The sequence below is a fragment of the Hermetia illucens genome, chromosome 1, assembly GCF_905115235.1.
Source record: "Hermetia illucens chromosome 1, iHerIll2.2.curated.20191125, whole genome shotgun sequence".
NCBI lineage: Eukaryota > Metazoa > Arthropoda > Insecta > Diptera > Stratiomyidae > Hermetia > Hermetia illucens.
The window spans coordinates 46,662,585-46,680,700 of record NC_051849.1 but is presented as its reverse complement, the minus strand read 5'-3'; the positions used below and the strand labels follow the sequence as shown (position 1 = coordinate 46,680,700).

At 41.5% G+C, this 18,116-nt stretch overlaps 1 protein-coding gene across 3 annotated transcripts in view; it reads right to left on the bottom strand.

Annotated features, from left to right (window-relative positions):
* Window positions 1-342: 342 nt before the first annotated feature.
* Window positions 343-18,116, bottom strand: part of LOC119653723 (period circadian protein) — a 68,372-nt gene continuing 50,598 nt past the window's right edge. The window contains exons 4-14 of one of the 3 annotated variants that reach the window (XM_038058632.1): window positions 10,531-10,697; window positions 10,361-10,477; window positions 10,200-10,300; window positions 9,703-10,138; window positions 9,287-9,658; window positions 7,911-9,205; window positions 1,383-1,520; window positions 1,228-1,323; window positions 1,034-1,168; window positions 797-973; window positions 343-736 (exon numbers count right to left, since the gene is read on the bottom strand). In XM_038058632.1, the coding sequence (XP_037914560.1) occupies window positions 524-736; window positions 797-973; window positions 1,034-1,168; window positions 1,228-1,323; window positions 1,383-1,520; window positions 7,911-9,205; window positions 9,287-9,658; window positions 9,703-10,138; window positions 10,200-10,300; window positions 10,361-10,477; window positions 10,531-10,697 (3,247 nt within the window). In that variant the 3' untranslated portion in view covers window positions 343-523. Of the gene's footprint in view, window positions 737-796; window positions 974-1,033; window positions 1,169-1,227; window positions 1,324-1,382; window positions 1,521-7,910; window positions 9,206-9,286; window positions 9,659-9,702; window positions 10,139-10,199; window positions 10,301-10,360; window positions 10,497-10,530; window positions 10,698-18,116 lie in introns of those variants that run through there. The other 2 variants (XM_038058640.1, XM_038058651.1) reach the window with 2 other exon arrangements.

The window sequence follows — 18,116 nt, the reverse complement described above, 5'->3', positions numbered from 1 at the left end:
CGCTCGGATGTGATTATGGCGTGTTACACCACTGATGCGATGCCACATCTTCGTCTCCATTACCGCGAGGCGGTGTTCACAATGAGCGGTACCCAGTCAGTACTTGGAACCGTAGAGAGAGATAGGGCAGACAATTCTGAGGTAGAATTCGTTGATGTGTCGATCGCAAAGGAAAAGTATTCAGTCTCTGCAAACCCACTCTGAATTACGCCTGTCAGAAGGGCGCCTAAGTATTGCATGCCTCAAAACCGTAGAAGGGTATTAAAATCTTCTCGGGAACTGCAGATGCGTTTGAATGGATATTAGAGAATCATTGCTTCTATGAAAAGCTTATAATTTCTTTTTGTTTTATTTTATTGATAAATATATCTCTTATAAATTTAACACACAACTTATATGACAATATATAGGTTTCAAATACAAAAGCACGGTAAATCATTCAAGTACATTTTATAAATATATGTGTATATCAAAACTATAAAAAAATGGAAAATAAACTATATATTTTCTACATACTATTATTCTATTCTATAGGCGGAGGAAATGGAGCATTCTCTTCATAAATCATCATTAGCTTTCCATACTGAATTTTTTTCTTTTTCTTCCCTACCACTGAATCTTCTTCGCCACTGCTGCAGCTGCTTGAGGTTGTATCGCTCAATTTCAATTTCGCAGAAAGTCCTTCTAATTCTAAATCTAAGTAAAGTTGATCTAATTGTTCGTTCACCATGACAGGCTAGAATGTAAGGGTTGAATAAGTTAACCATTGAACCTCCGTAAGATTGAAGAGTCTCACCTGTCTAATGCATTGGAGCGCTGTTAAATCTGCTTTTAGTACTTCAGTAATGGTGCGTGCATTGATTTGGTATCGATACACTAGTTCGGGAGTAATGGTAACTTTATCAAGCCATGGTGGCTCAGGTCTTCGGAAAGGTCTTCTTATTTGTGAATGAGTTTTCTCCCATTGCATTTCCTAAGGAAAAGAGGGGATCATGAAAAGTTTGTTTAAAAGGAGGGATTCTTGTTATATTACATGAGATTCCTTTGATTGCGCTTTTTCGATATCCTGTGGACCATCCGAAGATCCGTCTGTTTTAAGAAATGATGAATAAAAACTGGAGAAACTTGACTCGTCCATATCATCGCTGTTGCCTTGCTCGAATTCATTCTATTTAGAAAATATAAATGTGAATTTTCAACACTCGAAAGATAGTGGGAACTCCTTACCACACTATGGGTTTTCACTTCTGTGTCGTTGGTTTCATCGGGAACAGAAGCCAGTGGTGAACCTGCGACCCCTTTTTTCGATGACTCTGAAGGCGCCTGTAATTATTTTCATTAATGAATTTATGAAAACAAATGTATATTCAAATGATGATTACTAAAATTGATCCGGGCTCGGCCTTTATGGACGTTGCTTGTGACGGAGGTCGCTGAAACGTACCACCATTACCTGATCCAAATTGTGGTCCGCTTGATTTCGATGGTCCGGGAGCTGACATCATATCCGTACTCTGATTCTAAGAACGTAAATGAAAATTGTAAGTGTGCACTGCTTCAACCTAAGATTTTGTGGTATTTCAAAGTTGTATGGCCCCAATATGATATGTATTTATGTAAATTTATGCTTTTGTTGTAGGCTTTGAGGGAAACAAAATCATCAGATTGGATTCACGGCATTTTATAGCGAATTTTGCCCCTAGTTCATCCACATATGAAACAACAACCTGAAAACTTTTGTGTTTCTCGAAAACCGCGTCTAATGCCCTTAATCTTGTAAACTGTGAGTATAATTAAATTCACAACCATGCCATGCTGACCATCTATGTTACAGCTAAGGTATAATATAATCCTAGAAGCTTGTGAATTCAAAGTCCAAGCTCCATTTTCATATGATCATTTTTACTGGTCCCTTTGATGCTTGATTTAACGTAATGTGAAAGAGGCTGTTTAAAAAAGATAAGGATATGGGATAGTATGTATTGTTTGCGTACTGCTATAAGTTTCTAACTTCATTGCGCGTTAAGCGTTTGATAGTGGCCTTGGGTTTAAATGGTGTCCTCGAACTGGTTTAAGAGAATGAGGGCGATCATTCGAATTCTGAGGCGATGCTTTCCATAATGTCTCAGAGTATTGTGTTGATTATTTGAGGTCCAATAGATAATACTGTATTAAGTATCTGCCAGTGAGTCCCAGCTTAGAAGTTTTTCATTTTTGACTGAAGTCATAACGTAACAAGGGCGAACTAATGTAATTTATACAGGGTAATTCTGAATGAAATGTCCAAAGTTAATGGGTAGGTATCCATAATTGTAGAGCTAATTTCTGCGAATGTGTAGTTACAAAAGTTGTGTGGCCTCTAGTCTAATATGAAGGAAAAACATTCGCAGAATTATGACTTGCGGTTTCGTCCAGGGCGGAGGGAACTCATCAGATGCTGCCTCACCTCTGCCCTGGGAGCAGCGTGACAGAAGTGGTTACAAGTTGGCATTTGTTCCCTTATATTCTCTTTTATTCAAAAACACGATATATGTATGAATTATAATGAAGACAAAACCGCTTTTTAAAATTTAGGCCTAAGCGGTCGAGGCTAAACTAACATTTTGTATCGAGGGAATCCTAAGTTTCCCGGCGGACCGCCGTTAAGTGGATAGCGGACTTAGGAATCCCTCGATTCTTAAACAAAATTCTCAGAAGGCTGTGACACCCTGAGAATAAATAGTATGAATAGGCCAGCTAAAATGGATTTGTGCGTGACTCTAACGAAATTGCTCATCGAAGTACCCGTGTTCGCAGTGCTGACGAAGCTCCTGACCTGTTTCATCAGGGTCCTTAGATGTAAGTTTAATGTTTATCACCAAAGGTATTGAATACTCTCGATGCAATTGTTAATATCCTTATCACGTCATCAATTCGCAATACTTACGAAAGGAGGAACAAATTCTGTACTCGGTTTGTGGGTAAGTATGGGAATGATCATTTCCCCTCAAAAGTCTTATGGACAAATAAAGCAACATTTATTCGCAGCGGCGTTTTCAAATCATACAGCAATGCAACTAGGTTTAAGCCTGCTTTAGTAAGAAACTGCAGACATGTCGAGGTCAGAAATTCGATGTCCCTAAAAGCTGTCTGACGTCTTTCCCAACGCCATCGATCCATCTGTGGCACGGCCAGTCATGTCTTCCTTTTCTACCATACCACTTATGCGGACTAAGTGACCCGCCCCCCACTCCTGCCTATTGCGTCGGATTTTATCCACAATCAGACGGTCGTGATATTGCGCATAAATTTCACCGTTATATAAGCTACGGAAAGAATAGATTGCTTAGTGATAATTAGGAAACTTCCCCACTAGGTTGTCTTTTGGATCCAATACATTACAAAACGAAGTTTTTGCTCAATTGCGATAACAAATGAGGTGGTAAATGGACGGGGCGGGGATTTCTCACTCACTAATTAAACTAGAAATCCCCAAACCGTTGGATTGAAAGGTGTGAGATCCATACCATGACCAGCTAGACATCCAGCTCTAACTTCTGTCGATTTTAAAACAGAGTTTATAGAGTTTATAACACTTCAGTTGCGACCAGACAGGGAAACCGAGATCGTGTGCAACGATATGAGGAGAGAGGGTTTGGCGGAGCGAGCAACGCAATAGCGGTCGAGTCAGCCATAACTTCACTTTTTTTCGTATATTTGGATGATGTTCTGATTGCGTCCTCCTCTGAGTCTGAATATTTAGAGCATCTCGAGTGCACGTCTAGTACTCAACTTTGAGAAATGTAAATTCTTACAATCACAGGTGGGATTTCCCAGCCATTTGATTACCCCTAAAGGCATCTAACCCAGTCAAAGCGTACGTGACTTAGAGTTTACAAGTTTACAAGGTGCATCGTCGATGTTTCAGACATCCCCGTAGGTGCTGCCCTAACCGAATCTGACACCCGTTGAGGTTCTTTTCCAAACAGTTGAAGTCCTCTTAACGCAAGTATCATACTAGCCGTTTACCTCGCAATTAAATACTTTCGGTATTCCATTCAAGGCAGGCTGATCTCAGTGTTCATGGACAGTAAACTACTCATCTTTGTTTTGCAACAGAAGCCCTGCAAAGCGTCCACTCACCAACTTTGGAACCTGAGCTTTATCAGACAGGTTATTTCCGACATTCAAAACGTTTCTGGGAAAGATAACGTAGTTGGTGACGCTTTGTCATGTGTTGCAGAGGGTACGATGCCTGCCACTATTAATTTTCCGATAATCACGATCGCAGCCATCATTGATTTTCCGACATTCACGGGGGCGCAGAAACAACTCCAAATACACATTTATAGAGTTTCCTATCTTTGGCTCAACGTCCAAAGGACCAAGGCTATATATTTCAGCCGAATTCCGTAAAGCAATATTTCACACCGTTCACGATCTAGCGCACCCAAGCATCCGAGCAATGAATCAGTTAGTTACGGCAAAATATTTCTGGGCGTCCATGAATAATTACATTAATTCTTGGACATCGCATGCCATAAGTGCAAGACTATGAAATTTGTGAGGAAAAAGGTAGGTGTGTTCCCTCGGTCCACCTAGCGTCCCACACAATCCATTCCGATTTAATTGGCCCTTTGCGGTTGGACGCACACGGTTTCAGGTGTTGCCTCATAATCATCGATAGGTTCACGCGGTTGCCTGAGATGATACCCTTAAAGACATTCTGTACAATATTATGCTGAAGCCGGACAGCCAATGGCGAAGAATTTGCTGCAAGTCTAGCGAAGCTGGTATACGAGGAGAACCAAAGACTCCCCATCGACCCTGTAGTCGACATTAAGTCGGGGTTTATTGCCACTGGACTGTTTGCTTAAGGTCACAGTGCGGAAGCTGAAGCCACCACTACCCGCACACCGCGTGAAAAAAAGGGGCCGTGACGTTTCAAGGGGTTTTGACTCCTGTATGCATGTCCTAATTAGAACGGACGCTTCCTACGAGGGTTTTTTCGGGGTCTTCGAGCAAGGTTCACACGATTTTAGCCTCTACGTCGAAGGCACAATCTAGAGGGTCTCCTTGGCCTGGCTAAAATCTTTCTGCCCGGAAGAAAGCGCAATCAGAGAGAGGCGCGTGAGGTGTTCATTTTGTCTTGCGACAGCAGAGCTGAGGGAACTATGCGTCTCATTCTTCGCTTGAACCCCGTTTGGTTTGAGCTGGGGGTGGAGTGCTATGGCGGAGCGAGCAATTTGCGTGACGAAGGCAGGCAATTGTGAACGCTCTGGAAAGGGTCGGTCACGGACTTTGAAAACAGCATTCTTTCACTTTAAAATGGATACTCCAGTCTACGCCAAGTGCTCCGGCTTCACGTCGCTAAGGAGTACGAAATGACCTAAAATCCATGTTATGAGAAGGAATCGCCAAATTGTAGGGAGATATAGGTGTTAACTGGGATTGAAAAATAAAGTTAATTCAATTAATTATTTAAGAGTTGCTCAGAATTTGATTTTGTAATAATGAGTGGAGCACAGACCACACTGGTGCAACATAACCGTCGGGTTCGTTGAGTCATACAGGATTTTATCAAGCAGCTTTGTGTCAATGAAGATAAACTGTGGATATGTGTAGAGTTGGTACACTTCTTCTAGTCTCACTTTGGTAGCGTTCGAGAACATGTCTCCGATGTCTAAGTGATTACTATGAATGACAAACCCACAGAATTGCATTTTTTGTTAGCTTTTGTTTGATACTGGCCAGCGTTCGTTAGTACTTAGCTGGTGTCCAACATCTCCTACCACTTTTATGAGGATTATCTCCATAGTGACCACCAATTTGATTTCCGAGAGAGACTTTAGAAAACCTGCAAACCTCAAGAGGAGTAAACCGCTAGGTAGCGAAAGTGATGAATCAAAACTGTGTATGGGTGTAATGAAATCAGGTACCAGCATAGAACGAGCTTTTTACAGAACAAAATATTACTCAATGTTGACATAATGCACATTTTCCCGCAAAAAAAACCTAACTACTGATGGAATAGTGAACTGCTTAACCTTCGCTTGGATAACCATGGAGGCGAACGATTGCTTGAAGGGCGGTAGATAGACCTTTTAGGAAGCTAAAGAATCCTCAAGCTAGGTGTGTAGCGAAGTAAGTGAGACGCTTGAAAGGAATTAACTCAGAGACGATCGAGTTATTCAGAAGCCATATATTCGCGCGGGTTTCGAGCACATATCTGCAGTAGTTATTCCTTCAGTAAGGGAGGGATTTTAGCTGTTTTTAAAGACTTGGTAGGCAATAGTATTAGCGGCAGTAATAATTTGCAGCAGGATATGGGAAAATAAACCTTCCGGTCCAGAAGACTAATCCAATAAAGCCTTCACGCTTACAACAAGGCAAGGCAGAGTATGCACTGATTTGTGCAGAGCATGCTTTGCAGAAAAGATCTTGCTTGCATTATCGGAGTGGTAGAAGCTAGTCTTGCCAAATTAGTAAACCTTCAGGCTAGCTATCCTCCACTGTCCCATATATCTTTTGGGCAGTAGGGGGAAGTGTGGGTAATGACTTTCGCAGCTGTTGATGGTCTGGGGACCTGGAAACTGTTCAGTCCTTTATAGATATAGAGGATCCACGCAGTCTTTTCTTCGTGGCCTTTGTTTTCTTTATGTGATTCACAATGAGACTGCTTCAATTTCATTATCATTAGATAATTCTGCGCAAGTGATGAGCCTACGGCAGCGAGACAGCACAGAAACATGAACATAAACTTCCATTATGAACCAAAATTCCAACCCAGGGCAACGAGATCGAGAGGCAAATGCTCAATCAATTCGGCCATCCCACAGTCAATAATGAAATTACGCCCATGGGCTTGCTTAAAATGTGTGCATGGGGGAAATGTATCAAATTTGGTAAACTTGAGCCAGATAGAGTACGATACTGACGATGGAAACAGCGAGAATACGTCCCTACTGCACCCACTACATGATGTGGAAAATCAATTGCAATGATGTACCCAGCCTTCAATAAGCTGTGGTAGCGGATGACGCCAAAGATGAAGACAGAAACTCACTGACTAAAAAAACGCAAAGCGCTCTAAGAGAAATTATGTTTTCATCAGCCATTGTAGGAAAGGTGGAAGGTAATACGTTGAAATTTCAGCACCTTCTTCAGTATCATCATCATCAACGGCGCAACAACCGGTATCCGGTATAAGCTTGTCTTAATAAGGAACTCCAGACATCCCGGTTTTGCGCCGAGGTCCAACAATTTGATATTCCCAGAAGCTGTCTAGCGTCCTGGCCACAACCAGATGCTCATGGTATAGCTCATAGATTTCGTCGTTATGTAGGCTACTGAGTACACTCATTTCAAAACATCTAATGACAGCATGGTCCATGCGAGGATGTAGAATGCAGGAGGCGGATGAAACGATTGTAGATTGTTTGGACCCCACGTCCGAGTTTTCTTTCTTCGGTTCTGTGTGGCTTCAATTTCTTAGATGTTGGAATACAACGCCCTTGTCTAAGCTCAGAATCACACCTGGATATTAATGGAATCATCGGTTAAATAGGCAATTATACTATAACCTTTATTGGCCTGGATCCCGAACTGAAGAAAATAACGACTTTCCTGATGGACATCCGTTTTCTGCAGAATGAATTTTATTAGACGACTGGAGGGGCGAATAGGGTCAACAGAATCCTATTTAAAGGCGCAAATGCCTAATCGACCGGCTATTGCGGAAGCAGTAGAAACTCCGAACGTGAGGCATTAAATGAATTTTAAGGGGGGATACTTAATATTACCATAAGAGCATGAGATATAAACTATTGGCTTGAGGTTAATACCTTGGGGTCTATAGGGTTGGAGTTTGGTGTAAGTTAGAGTAGTGATTCTGGGAAATGAGCATGAAGCGATGTTAAGCTATTACTTACGAAATATGCAGAAGCAGCTGCTGATGGTGGTGACGCTGTTGTGTTGGTTGCAAGCGAATCCGGAAAACCCATAGAAGATGCAATTGCTTGGAACGACATTGGTTGGTACATAACTGGATGCGGATAAAATAGTGATGGATGAGGGTACATGAGACCGGCCATATATTGCACGGAGAATGATCCAGACGCTGGTGGCCCAGGATGTTCCCGTGGTTGATTCGCACTCTGTGTTGTTGGGATATAATATACCGCTGGAAAAATACTAGTCGGTGGTGTTGTGAAATTGTTACTAGTTTGAGTTTGTGTTGTTTGCATTGTGGTCAAAGAAACTGAGAATGGTGGCCAGAGTTCTACGTTTCGAGCACATTGTGTTCTTCCAAATTTACCCGTAAGGCTGTTAATTTCCATACTTGGAAATGCTCTGGAGTTTTGTGTTTCATTTGTCTCTTTTGGGTTTTCACCGATGTGGTAATGTTTAGTTGCTTTATGTGCTTCACCTTCATGAGAATGAGATCCACTTCTTTTAACACCATGGCTTTGAATATGATCTTGGTTCTTGTCGGGACCTTTTTTCATTTTATCCCCTGTTCGATTTCTTTGCTCTCGATGTTTTTTAAGCATAATTTTTTCCATGTCATCATTATGTTTGCTTAGTAGCTCCTCTGTTAGGGTTGGAGGTTGGTAGCTCCCTGAAGATGTTCCTGTTCCTGTATTACTAGTATTTGTTATGCTTTCCATTTGAGCATTGCTTCCCAAGCTGAGGTTTCCTGCGGAACCACTTCCTCCACTATCTTCAAAACATTGAACTGGACTTAAGCTCTGCTGAGCATCTCCGTCGTTATAAGACTGGTCCACCTTCATTGATTCCTCCTGGGCCACTGTCACTGGTTTACTATTGAAAAATCTCGACAAATTTTCATTGTAATTTAGTTGATTGTAGCTGGGTGGCGTTCCCGTGGAACTTTTACTATCATAATATTCATGATGGGGTGATATTTCACCAAGCATTACAGAATCTCTTTCCGATATAGTCAATTCAGACTCTTGTGGTAAATCAAGTTTGAGATCCTTCCTGGTCACCTCATCCATAAGCGTTTCCATGAATGAAGCTAAAGCCTGACATCTTTTTGAAACTTCTTGTTTGGCAGTGTCTGAAGTTCGTGAAACTGTTTCAGAGAGGAGTTGTAATATCTCTTCTCGAAGGGTTTGTGTTCTACTGTCATCGACGTCTTCGGTGCAAAGTGGAGGCTTTTCGGTTGAAGATGGTGATTCAAAGACATCACATTTAGCTGGTCCTGGAACAACAAATACACAGTTTATTAGTTTCAGCATGGTGATGAATACAGGCTAAAGCAAAACGAGGAACTATTTCTTACCTTGAAAAACTCGATGATGCCCAATTACAAATTCCAACTTTCGAGACCAAGGATTAACAAAACTAGTCCATTCAGTTTCTAGAGTTATGTAGCATCCATTGTGTGCCAGAAAGCGATATGGTTTGCTGCAAAATGATGCGTCTGCTGTCTGTCCGTTCTTCATAACTGTCTTATATATGGTTTTCAGAAACTCCAGGTCATTCGGATGGTAGTACTCCATTATTGACTTTCCGATCAAATCTTGGGGAAGGTATCCTAATGCAGGAACTGCCGCTATGTCTACATGTGACAGGATACCTGCCGCTGTATGCCTTGTAGAAAATTTCGGGCTGCGATGTGATAGTAGCTCACTGGGAACTGGAGGACAACCATCTTATTAAAAAGTTATAGAGCTATGCTAAACTTACTATTAGTACCTTTGTAGACACTTGTAATTCTGGTTGCGCTAATAACTAGTAACATACTAGCTCCATTCGGTGTCAAGTTTGTGGAATGATCCGACTTGGTATCTTCAGGAGCCTCGCGGAATGTTAGGACTAATCGGAATGGTTCGTAGGTTACTGCTTTGCTAGTTACGCCATATCCTTGAGATTTTAACCCTCGGTAACGCCGGAGCATAACACACAATGTGCTTCGTGCCTCTTTTTGGCAGCCAGCTCTAGTCTCAGCAATTGGAACTGCTACCCCCGTGGCTATCTGACTTCCAAATGTTGTTCGATCCTTTGGATGGACGAAATCTATGAATGATCGACCTAGCCACATATCACGTGGAAAGCCTAGTGTATCCGTTATGCTAGGAGTAGTGAACAGAACAATACCATCGTGCATTGAAATTACACAACAGAAGGAATCCTGGTAAAGAGTGGGAAAGTAGTAAATAACATTTTTTATGAAAGTTGCTGTGCCCAATTACCTCCTTAAGTTTTTCTATTCTGATTGTTGTTTCTGGCTTGACCACAGTTGTCTCCGTTGTCCTTTCTGGCGCCCTTTCCTGTGTGCTCTTAATGCAGTGTGCTGAAATAAGGATAAAACATTAGAGAAAATGCTGGTTTTCGCAACAAAGCTTACACTCACTAGGAAAAGCGGGGGGTATAGGTAGTTTAGTGTCACCCAAAATTTGTTCGTGCGTAGAACTATCAATGTTTGGAGCATCGTTGATTTCATTACGCTTCTGTCCAATTACGCTTTCATCTGAAATCGATACGCCGTACTAACATTTCGCGATTTATTAATGAAAGATTTACCTGTATTCTGGTCTGATATTATAGTTAAACTATTTTCTGTATTTTCTAAGTTTGCTGCTATGTCCTGTTTTTCGCAAGAGGTCACAGTTTGTTGGGCATTCTTATGCTTCTTCTTTTTACGTGATTTGTCCTTAACTCGATTGACGGTTGTTGGTGCAATGAGGTCACTGTTAAAAAAGAGAATTTTTCAGATAACTTGTGGAGGAGCAAAAACGATTAGATATATTCATAAAAAAATTCGTGTTGAATTGTTCGCTGAGCTATATATGTATAATCTGTTATCACCAGTTTAATGGGAATAAAAAGTTGCAAGGAGCCATATAAGTTAGACTGCTGCCAATATCGTCCTTATTATGGAGAATCGTATTATGACATTCGGGGGAAAGTGGGAAAAAAATCGTGATCTCTAGTATTAGGAAAAAGGAACTGTGAAATGGAATTTAGATGGGGGTGGACAGTTTGGAAAAGTTGGCAGACGATGGAAAAACATTTTTGTTAAATTTTAAATGTAGATATCATGTAAAATTCAAAGAAAAGGAGCAAAGTTTAAGTTACAGTCAATATTGTCATGTCATTATTTTTAAAATTGTGTTCTTGCCACGTAAGTGAATTTTTGCGACAAAATTCTCAGGAACTCAGAACGGCACGTAGCTGCCGATGAGGCGCTATGCCTCACATAGGGGTTTATGGTAACCGTCGCATGAATTAGGGCCGGTGAAATGTTTAGTTCAAAAATTGTCCCACATCCGATACTTTCGAATAATCCTTAGTACCATAAATTGGGATGCTACCCTTTGTTGTTGAGGTTTGACAAACATGTGTTTGCTTGGTAGGTGACGTGACAGGCAATTCTCGTTGGGGATAGGGACGGTATTCATTCGTTTTGCTAAAGGGGACATGGAGCAGTCAATTTTAGTCAATTACAAAAAAAAATGTAGTATTACAGTCTACTCTGGATAATTTGAAACTATAGGGAAATATAAAACGTATAAGGGGGAATGGAAGCCGCAATAACCGCAGAGATCCTGGAGATGAAGCATAAACAAATGATTTTCACAACCACATGAAGAACGTTAACATACTTGGCCCCAGTCGCAAAAAGAATCAAAACAGCTGGTTCGACGATGAATGACGGAAGAATGCTGCATATCGAGTAATGTTGCATTCTCAAAGGGCACGGGCACGCACGGAGATTTATCACGACTTCTGCATGGAGAAGCCACTTGATAGACGGAAAAAGGAAGCCTGGGAGGACCAGTAGACCTGTGAACTCGAAAAGTACCGGGAGCAACCGCACCAGGCGTGGAAGTTTTGCCAACAAGCCAGCAGAATGAAGCCATGCTCATCCTGTCGAGACAAAGAGGTAAATCTGATTTCCGACAGAGTAGACATATTGGAGTGATGGGTTGAGTATTTTGATAAACTGCTCAATAACCAGAACATCGGCTAGTTGGAGGTCCCGTCAATTGAAGACGACGCACAAATACTGCAACCACCAAGTATAGAAGAAACAGTCCGTGCAATTCATTGCCTTAAAAATCATTAGTCGCCAGGAGCCAACGGAACTACAGCCAAATTGGTTAAATATGGAGGCAACCAATTACATCAAGCGGTTCATCAACTGACAACGGGACATTATCTGCCCCATACGTAAAAAGGGTGATATTAGGCAGTGTAGAAATTGTAGAGGTATCAGGTTGCTGACTACCATCTATAAGATATTATCTGCTATTTTGCTACGTTGGATAGCCCCATACGTTCAGAACATCATTCTCCCATACCAAAGAGGCTTCACTCTAAGTAAATCAGCAACAGATCATATTTTCTCTGTACAGCAAGCGATGGAAAAACTGTTGGAGTATGTACATCAGTTGTAATATCTATTCATCGACTTTAAAGCCGCCAATGATAGCATAGCCAGGATGAAACTATACACGGCTATGAGAGAATTCGGTATCCCAATGAAATTGATAAGACTGACTAGGCTGACCCTGACCAATGTGCGAGGCCAGATAAGAGCAGTAGGATCACTCTCAAAACCATTCAACATCAACAACGGTCTAAGACAGGGCATGTCTTATCATGCCTCCTCTTTAACCTGACCCTGGAAAAGGTGATCCATGATACTGAGGTAAATCCGAAGAGTACTATCCTCTTTGAGTGCATTCAACTACTGGCCTATGCTGACGATATCGACATGATGGGAAGAACGACCGGAGACGTACAAGCTGCCCTCATCCAGATCGAGTAGGGGGCGTGAGCTCTTGGGCTGCACATAAATGAAGGCAAGACAAAATATATGGTGCCAACGTCAGCACCGAAAACCAACCAACCAACAACATCAAACCGCACTGATCAAACGAGAAGAATAAAGATAGGAGACTACAACTTTCAGACCGTTGATAATTTCTCCTATCTAGGATCGAAAATGATAATCGATAACAGCTATGACGATGAAATCCACGCGCGGTTGATGTCAGCCAACAGAGCCTATTTCAGCTTACAAAAACTGTTCCCCTCGAAACGTCTCACCATCGGGTAAAAGCTCTTACTGTACAAGACAATGATCTTGCCAGTCCTCATGTATTCCTCAGAGACTTGGGTTCTTAGCAAGAAGAATTGCAAACTCTTGGCCGCGTTCGAGAGAAGAATCTTCTGAAGAATTTTTGGCCCCCTACATGAGGATGGACGATTCCGTAGCCTACATAACGACGAAATCTATGAGCGATACCATGACCGTCAGGTTGTGGATAAAATCCTGCTCAATAGGTTACGTTGGGCGGGTCACTTAATCCATATGGATGAGGATTATCCAGCCTCGATGGCATAGGTCAGGACGCCACACAGCTTTTAGGAATATCGAATTGGTGGACCTCAGATGTCTGGAGTTCCTTATTAAGGCAGACCTAGACCGGATACCGGTTGTTGCGCCGTTGATGATGATGATGAAATGGCTCTGTAAAAATAGTGCGTAGTTGGATTTTCCACTATGTACACGCCGATCTTTCATGAACCTAAAGTTCCTCCTCTAGCTTCCGGTTTCCTGACTTGTTTTCTACTATTAATACTTTCCTAGGAAGCATCCCTGTAATCTATTCTAAAAACGGTTAAGCGTTGTTGTATGCAAAACTCTACAAAAGCACTGCACTGCTGAGACCTATGAGGACAGAACCCAACCCGGCACCAAAGTCACAAAGTTACACAAATTGGATTGTGTGTGTATCACAGGGGTGGAGGAGCATTCTATTTGCATTCCTGCAGGTCCTTCTGCAATTGACTTCCTTGCATCTTCATAAACGGATGCGGGCAGTGAAAGTAATCTTCAGAATGTCCTGGAGTATCAATGAGACGGACAGCTGTCTAAATCGGAAGAACATTCTAGGCAGTATTCTGAATTAGTAATACTGAGCGATACCATGACAATGAAGTTTCATTTCGATAAGGAATTTGAAACACGATGGAGCACCAGGGCAGATTGGGAGAGCGTGGCAGAGACATACGATTCAAATTATGTATGCAGCAACCCACCACCCTAGTTCACTCACGGGTGTATCACAGCACAGGGAGTGAGAACAGGGGTTATTCATGCAGGAAACTCTGGACCAATGGGCAAGCTTACCAGTGTACTTCAGGTGGAAATATAGTTTATAAATAAGTGTACTTTCTTTAAGGTACAAACGAATTACAGGGGGCGGAATATTACAATCCTAACCGACAACCAGACCACCATGAAGGCACTTAGGTCTAACCAGGTGAACTTCAAATTGCTTTGGGAATGCCTTAACAAAGTAAATGCGCTTGACTCGAATAATACGGTCTTGATGTTCTGGGTTCCGGGCTTGGAGACAACGAGGCAAAGAATGAGTAGGAAAAGAGTAGAAAGCCGAGGCTCCATAGCCATGACAATAAGTAAGGAAAGGGAGGAAGACGAACGATTGAGGGAATTATACTGGGCGAACTTAGCAGAAATGGAGCAGTCCAGGGTACTTAGGGGTTCATGGCGAGATATGAATCAAAGCACTCGCAGGATCATTTACACTTCACAAAGAAACACCTTAGGACCATAGTGAGGATACTAACGGGTCGTTGCAGGTTAAACTACAAGTTGGGAAAGCTACGAATATCTACAAAACCTTAACCTTAAGTTCGAGATATATTGTAAACCTACAGTAACGCAGAGAACGATACCAGCAAATTTACACCATACATTTTCCCAAAAAATGGCAGCCTATAATTGCATGATTCACCAACTGATCACATACCCTCTTTCGGAATACCGTTTCAATAAGGAACGACAGCATATTATTGACACCGCTATTAAGAATGAGTATAATCCTCAGACTATTGAGAAACTGATCACTATTTTTGCACCAGACGGATAAGTATCCCGTATTCCTACCTATTTAATATCAGGAATTGGATAAAAAATTTCAACTGGAAGTCGTAAGTTCGAGTCGATCATCCACCTTGCGGAATTTACTCTGGAAGCGTTAAGGATCCTTTGGCAGCGGCGGAAAAAGCGGGATCTACCGAATAACGTGCAGCGAATGTAAAAAAATATATATAGGACATACCAAATGCCTGATAATGATTTAATGAACACTCAAGGAAGCGGTAAGTAGTATTCGGAAACAAAGGTCGTGCATAATATCATTCAACGGGAAAATCTTGAGCTCTTGCATCACATAAACCGAACGACAACCTTGGACCCTTGGGAAAGCCTAGAAATTTTTGAGAGAAGACGGGAGGCGGTTATTAAATACAAATTCGGGTAACTGCCCTTCAAAATTAATAAGACTCGCGGTAATTAACAGGTAATTAGGTTAATAAATATAAACATATATATAAACATTTTTTAAAAAATAATTTAAGTAATTAGTGATTAAGTATAAAAGAACCCTATAATCGCAATTGTTTTAGTAGCTTTGTACTTGTACTGAAGAAGGGGGTAAGTTGCTCCCGAAATATATATCTGCACTGATAAATAAAAATTGCAATTTGGAGGAAGCTACTGGTCTATCAATGTTAGGCTAGAGTACAAATAGCAGACAATATCCAATCTCTAATCGAGTAGTTCCATTTGATCCCGATCATATTCTACGAAAATAAAAGTTTACACCCTCTTTTCTCAGCTCCACACTAAATTCAACAAAAAAATATACTCCTCATTACTGATGGCTTTATAGACCACGGAATTCCTTAATAGTTTCAGTAAATTGGGTGTCATAGACAGACAGATAGATAGCCAGATAGACTGACAGACACATACGCGCTGCAATACAAGATGACAAATGCTTCACAGTGGTGACACTCGATGTAAAAAATGCGTTCAACACTGCAAAGTGGACGAAAATCGTAGAGGCTCTAACCAAACTACAGGCTCCAAAGTACGCATCGTTGTTGCATTTCTTTTTGGAAGAAGATTATATTGCGACTCGGACGATGGAGAGAAATTATTCCCAATGACGTGCGGCGTACCACAGGGGTCTGTCTTAGGTCCCTTACTGTAGTTAATCATGTACAACGGAGTGCTGCCGCTGCGCCTTCCTAACGGCGTGATAACTATTGGCTTTGCGGACGATATCGGGATATCAATAGTGGCAAAACGCTTAGACGAGATCGAAATCTATGCAAATGAAGCGATATGGGGGATCAATTCCTGGTTAAAAAAGTCCGGTCTATCACTTGCTGAACATAAAACGGAACTAGTGCTAATCAGCAAAAGAAGGAAAGACACGACCGTGAAAATTAAAGTTGGTGAAAAAACAATTTACTCCCAAGAGTCGCTTAAATATTTGGGAATAATGATTGACAAAAGACTCAATTTTAAAAAACACATTGAGTGCGCTGGAACTAAAGCATCTTCCATCGCTGTAACGATCTCGAGGATACTACCGAACATTGGTGGACCAAGACAAAGTCGACGTCGTCTTATTTCAAGGGTAGTTAGTTCCGTGCTACTCTACGCAGCTCCAGTTTGGGCAACCGTTCTGGAAAACAAATCAAACTGCGGAAAACTAGGAATGGCGTATCGACTAAGTGCACTCCGGGTATGCAGTGCTTATCGAACGACATTAGGAGAAGCAGCATATGTACTGGAAGGGACAATCCCCATAGACATCTTGGCGGATGAAGGTCGGCGTCTCTACGACAAAATGTACGCAATCGGGGAGTCTATTGTACTTCGACGGCAACTAGCACGGCGTGAATCCATCGCAAAATGGCAAAAGAGATGGAACGAGGCACAAACTGGCCGTTGGACCTTCCGTATCATTCCACACATTTGAAGATGGATGGAAAGGAATCACGGGGAACTAAGCTACGAGCTAACACAGTTTTTAAGTGGACATGGAGGTTATCGGGCCTATCTTTATCGATTTGGACACGACGAGTCACCATGGTGGAGCCCAAGATGTGGTAACGTGGCTGAGAATGCGGAGCATGTTGTATTTGAGTGCCCAAGGTTTACAGTACACCGAACTAAGCTGGAGCGGATCGCAGACAGGCGCCTAACACCTGGAAATATAGCGGAGTTTATGTTGGAATTAACGGAGGCTTGAAATCAAGTGGTAATTGAGCTGAAAATGATTCATCAACAGCTACGGCATGAAGAACTGCGAAGAAAGCAAGAAAGGGAGCGAACAATAATGCGCTGCAGTTAAGAACTAATCCAGCCCCATGATGCAATGCTTATAGCAGTCCCGTGGGGAGAGTGGAAGAAGAAGGAGGTGGTTTTAGTGAGTAGAAGTCTCACATAACTGTTTGGCAGGAGCCAGCAGTAGGTTTTGAACCTTTCCACCTTCCAACGATGAAAAAAAAGAAAAAAAAGACACATAGACAGATATTGAATTGATTTTAATAGGGCTCTGTTTTACATAAAATCTTAAGAAACAAATTTCAATAATAAGCTCAACAACTCTCAGCTCTAACTGGTCCACAAAAACTCTGGAATTTTACTTTCATCCTTACAATTATACCCGTTGGTAGAGCTTTGGAGGAGGATGGAATCTATCTGCGCTTTTCACAGTCCAGACTAGAAGATTTGATAAGCCGAGTTCCAGGAGTGCATATGTATTATACACATGTAGGCATGTATGCAGAAGAACAAACACTTAAATAAACGTATATGGTGGAAGGTGGAAATTAGTGAGATGTAATGTTGACAAGATCAATCTGTATGTAACTTGATTGCTAAAGGTATAGTGAAAATTTATTTTTATTTGGTATCCTCCTGAGGTATCCTAGAGATGGTTATCATAAACAGTGAGTCTAGACGTCTGCCGTCAATTTGTTTCAAATACCTTGGCTTTATGTAATTACGGAGATGAAAGTTGTTTGGCCAGGAAACAATGTTTATTTTCGTTGTTTAGAAGTAACAAGACATAAGACCACTTCCTTATGTCCTGTTCATTCTATCCCTGTCGCAAGGAAACTTTTAGTTAAACTTCGTCTAAGATTTTTTCTAGCTCTTTCTAATAAATTTGCCATCTCCAGCGAGTTCGGGGCTATTACGTAAAGAAGCAAATGAACAGGCAAAGAGTAACTTCGTTCCGAAATCCATACTCATCAGTTTTTATATAGTTGAC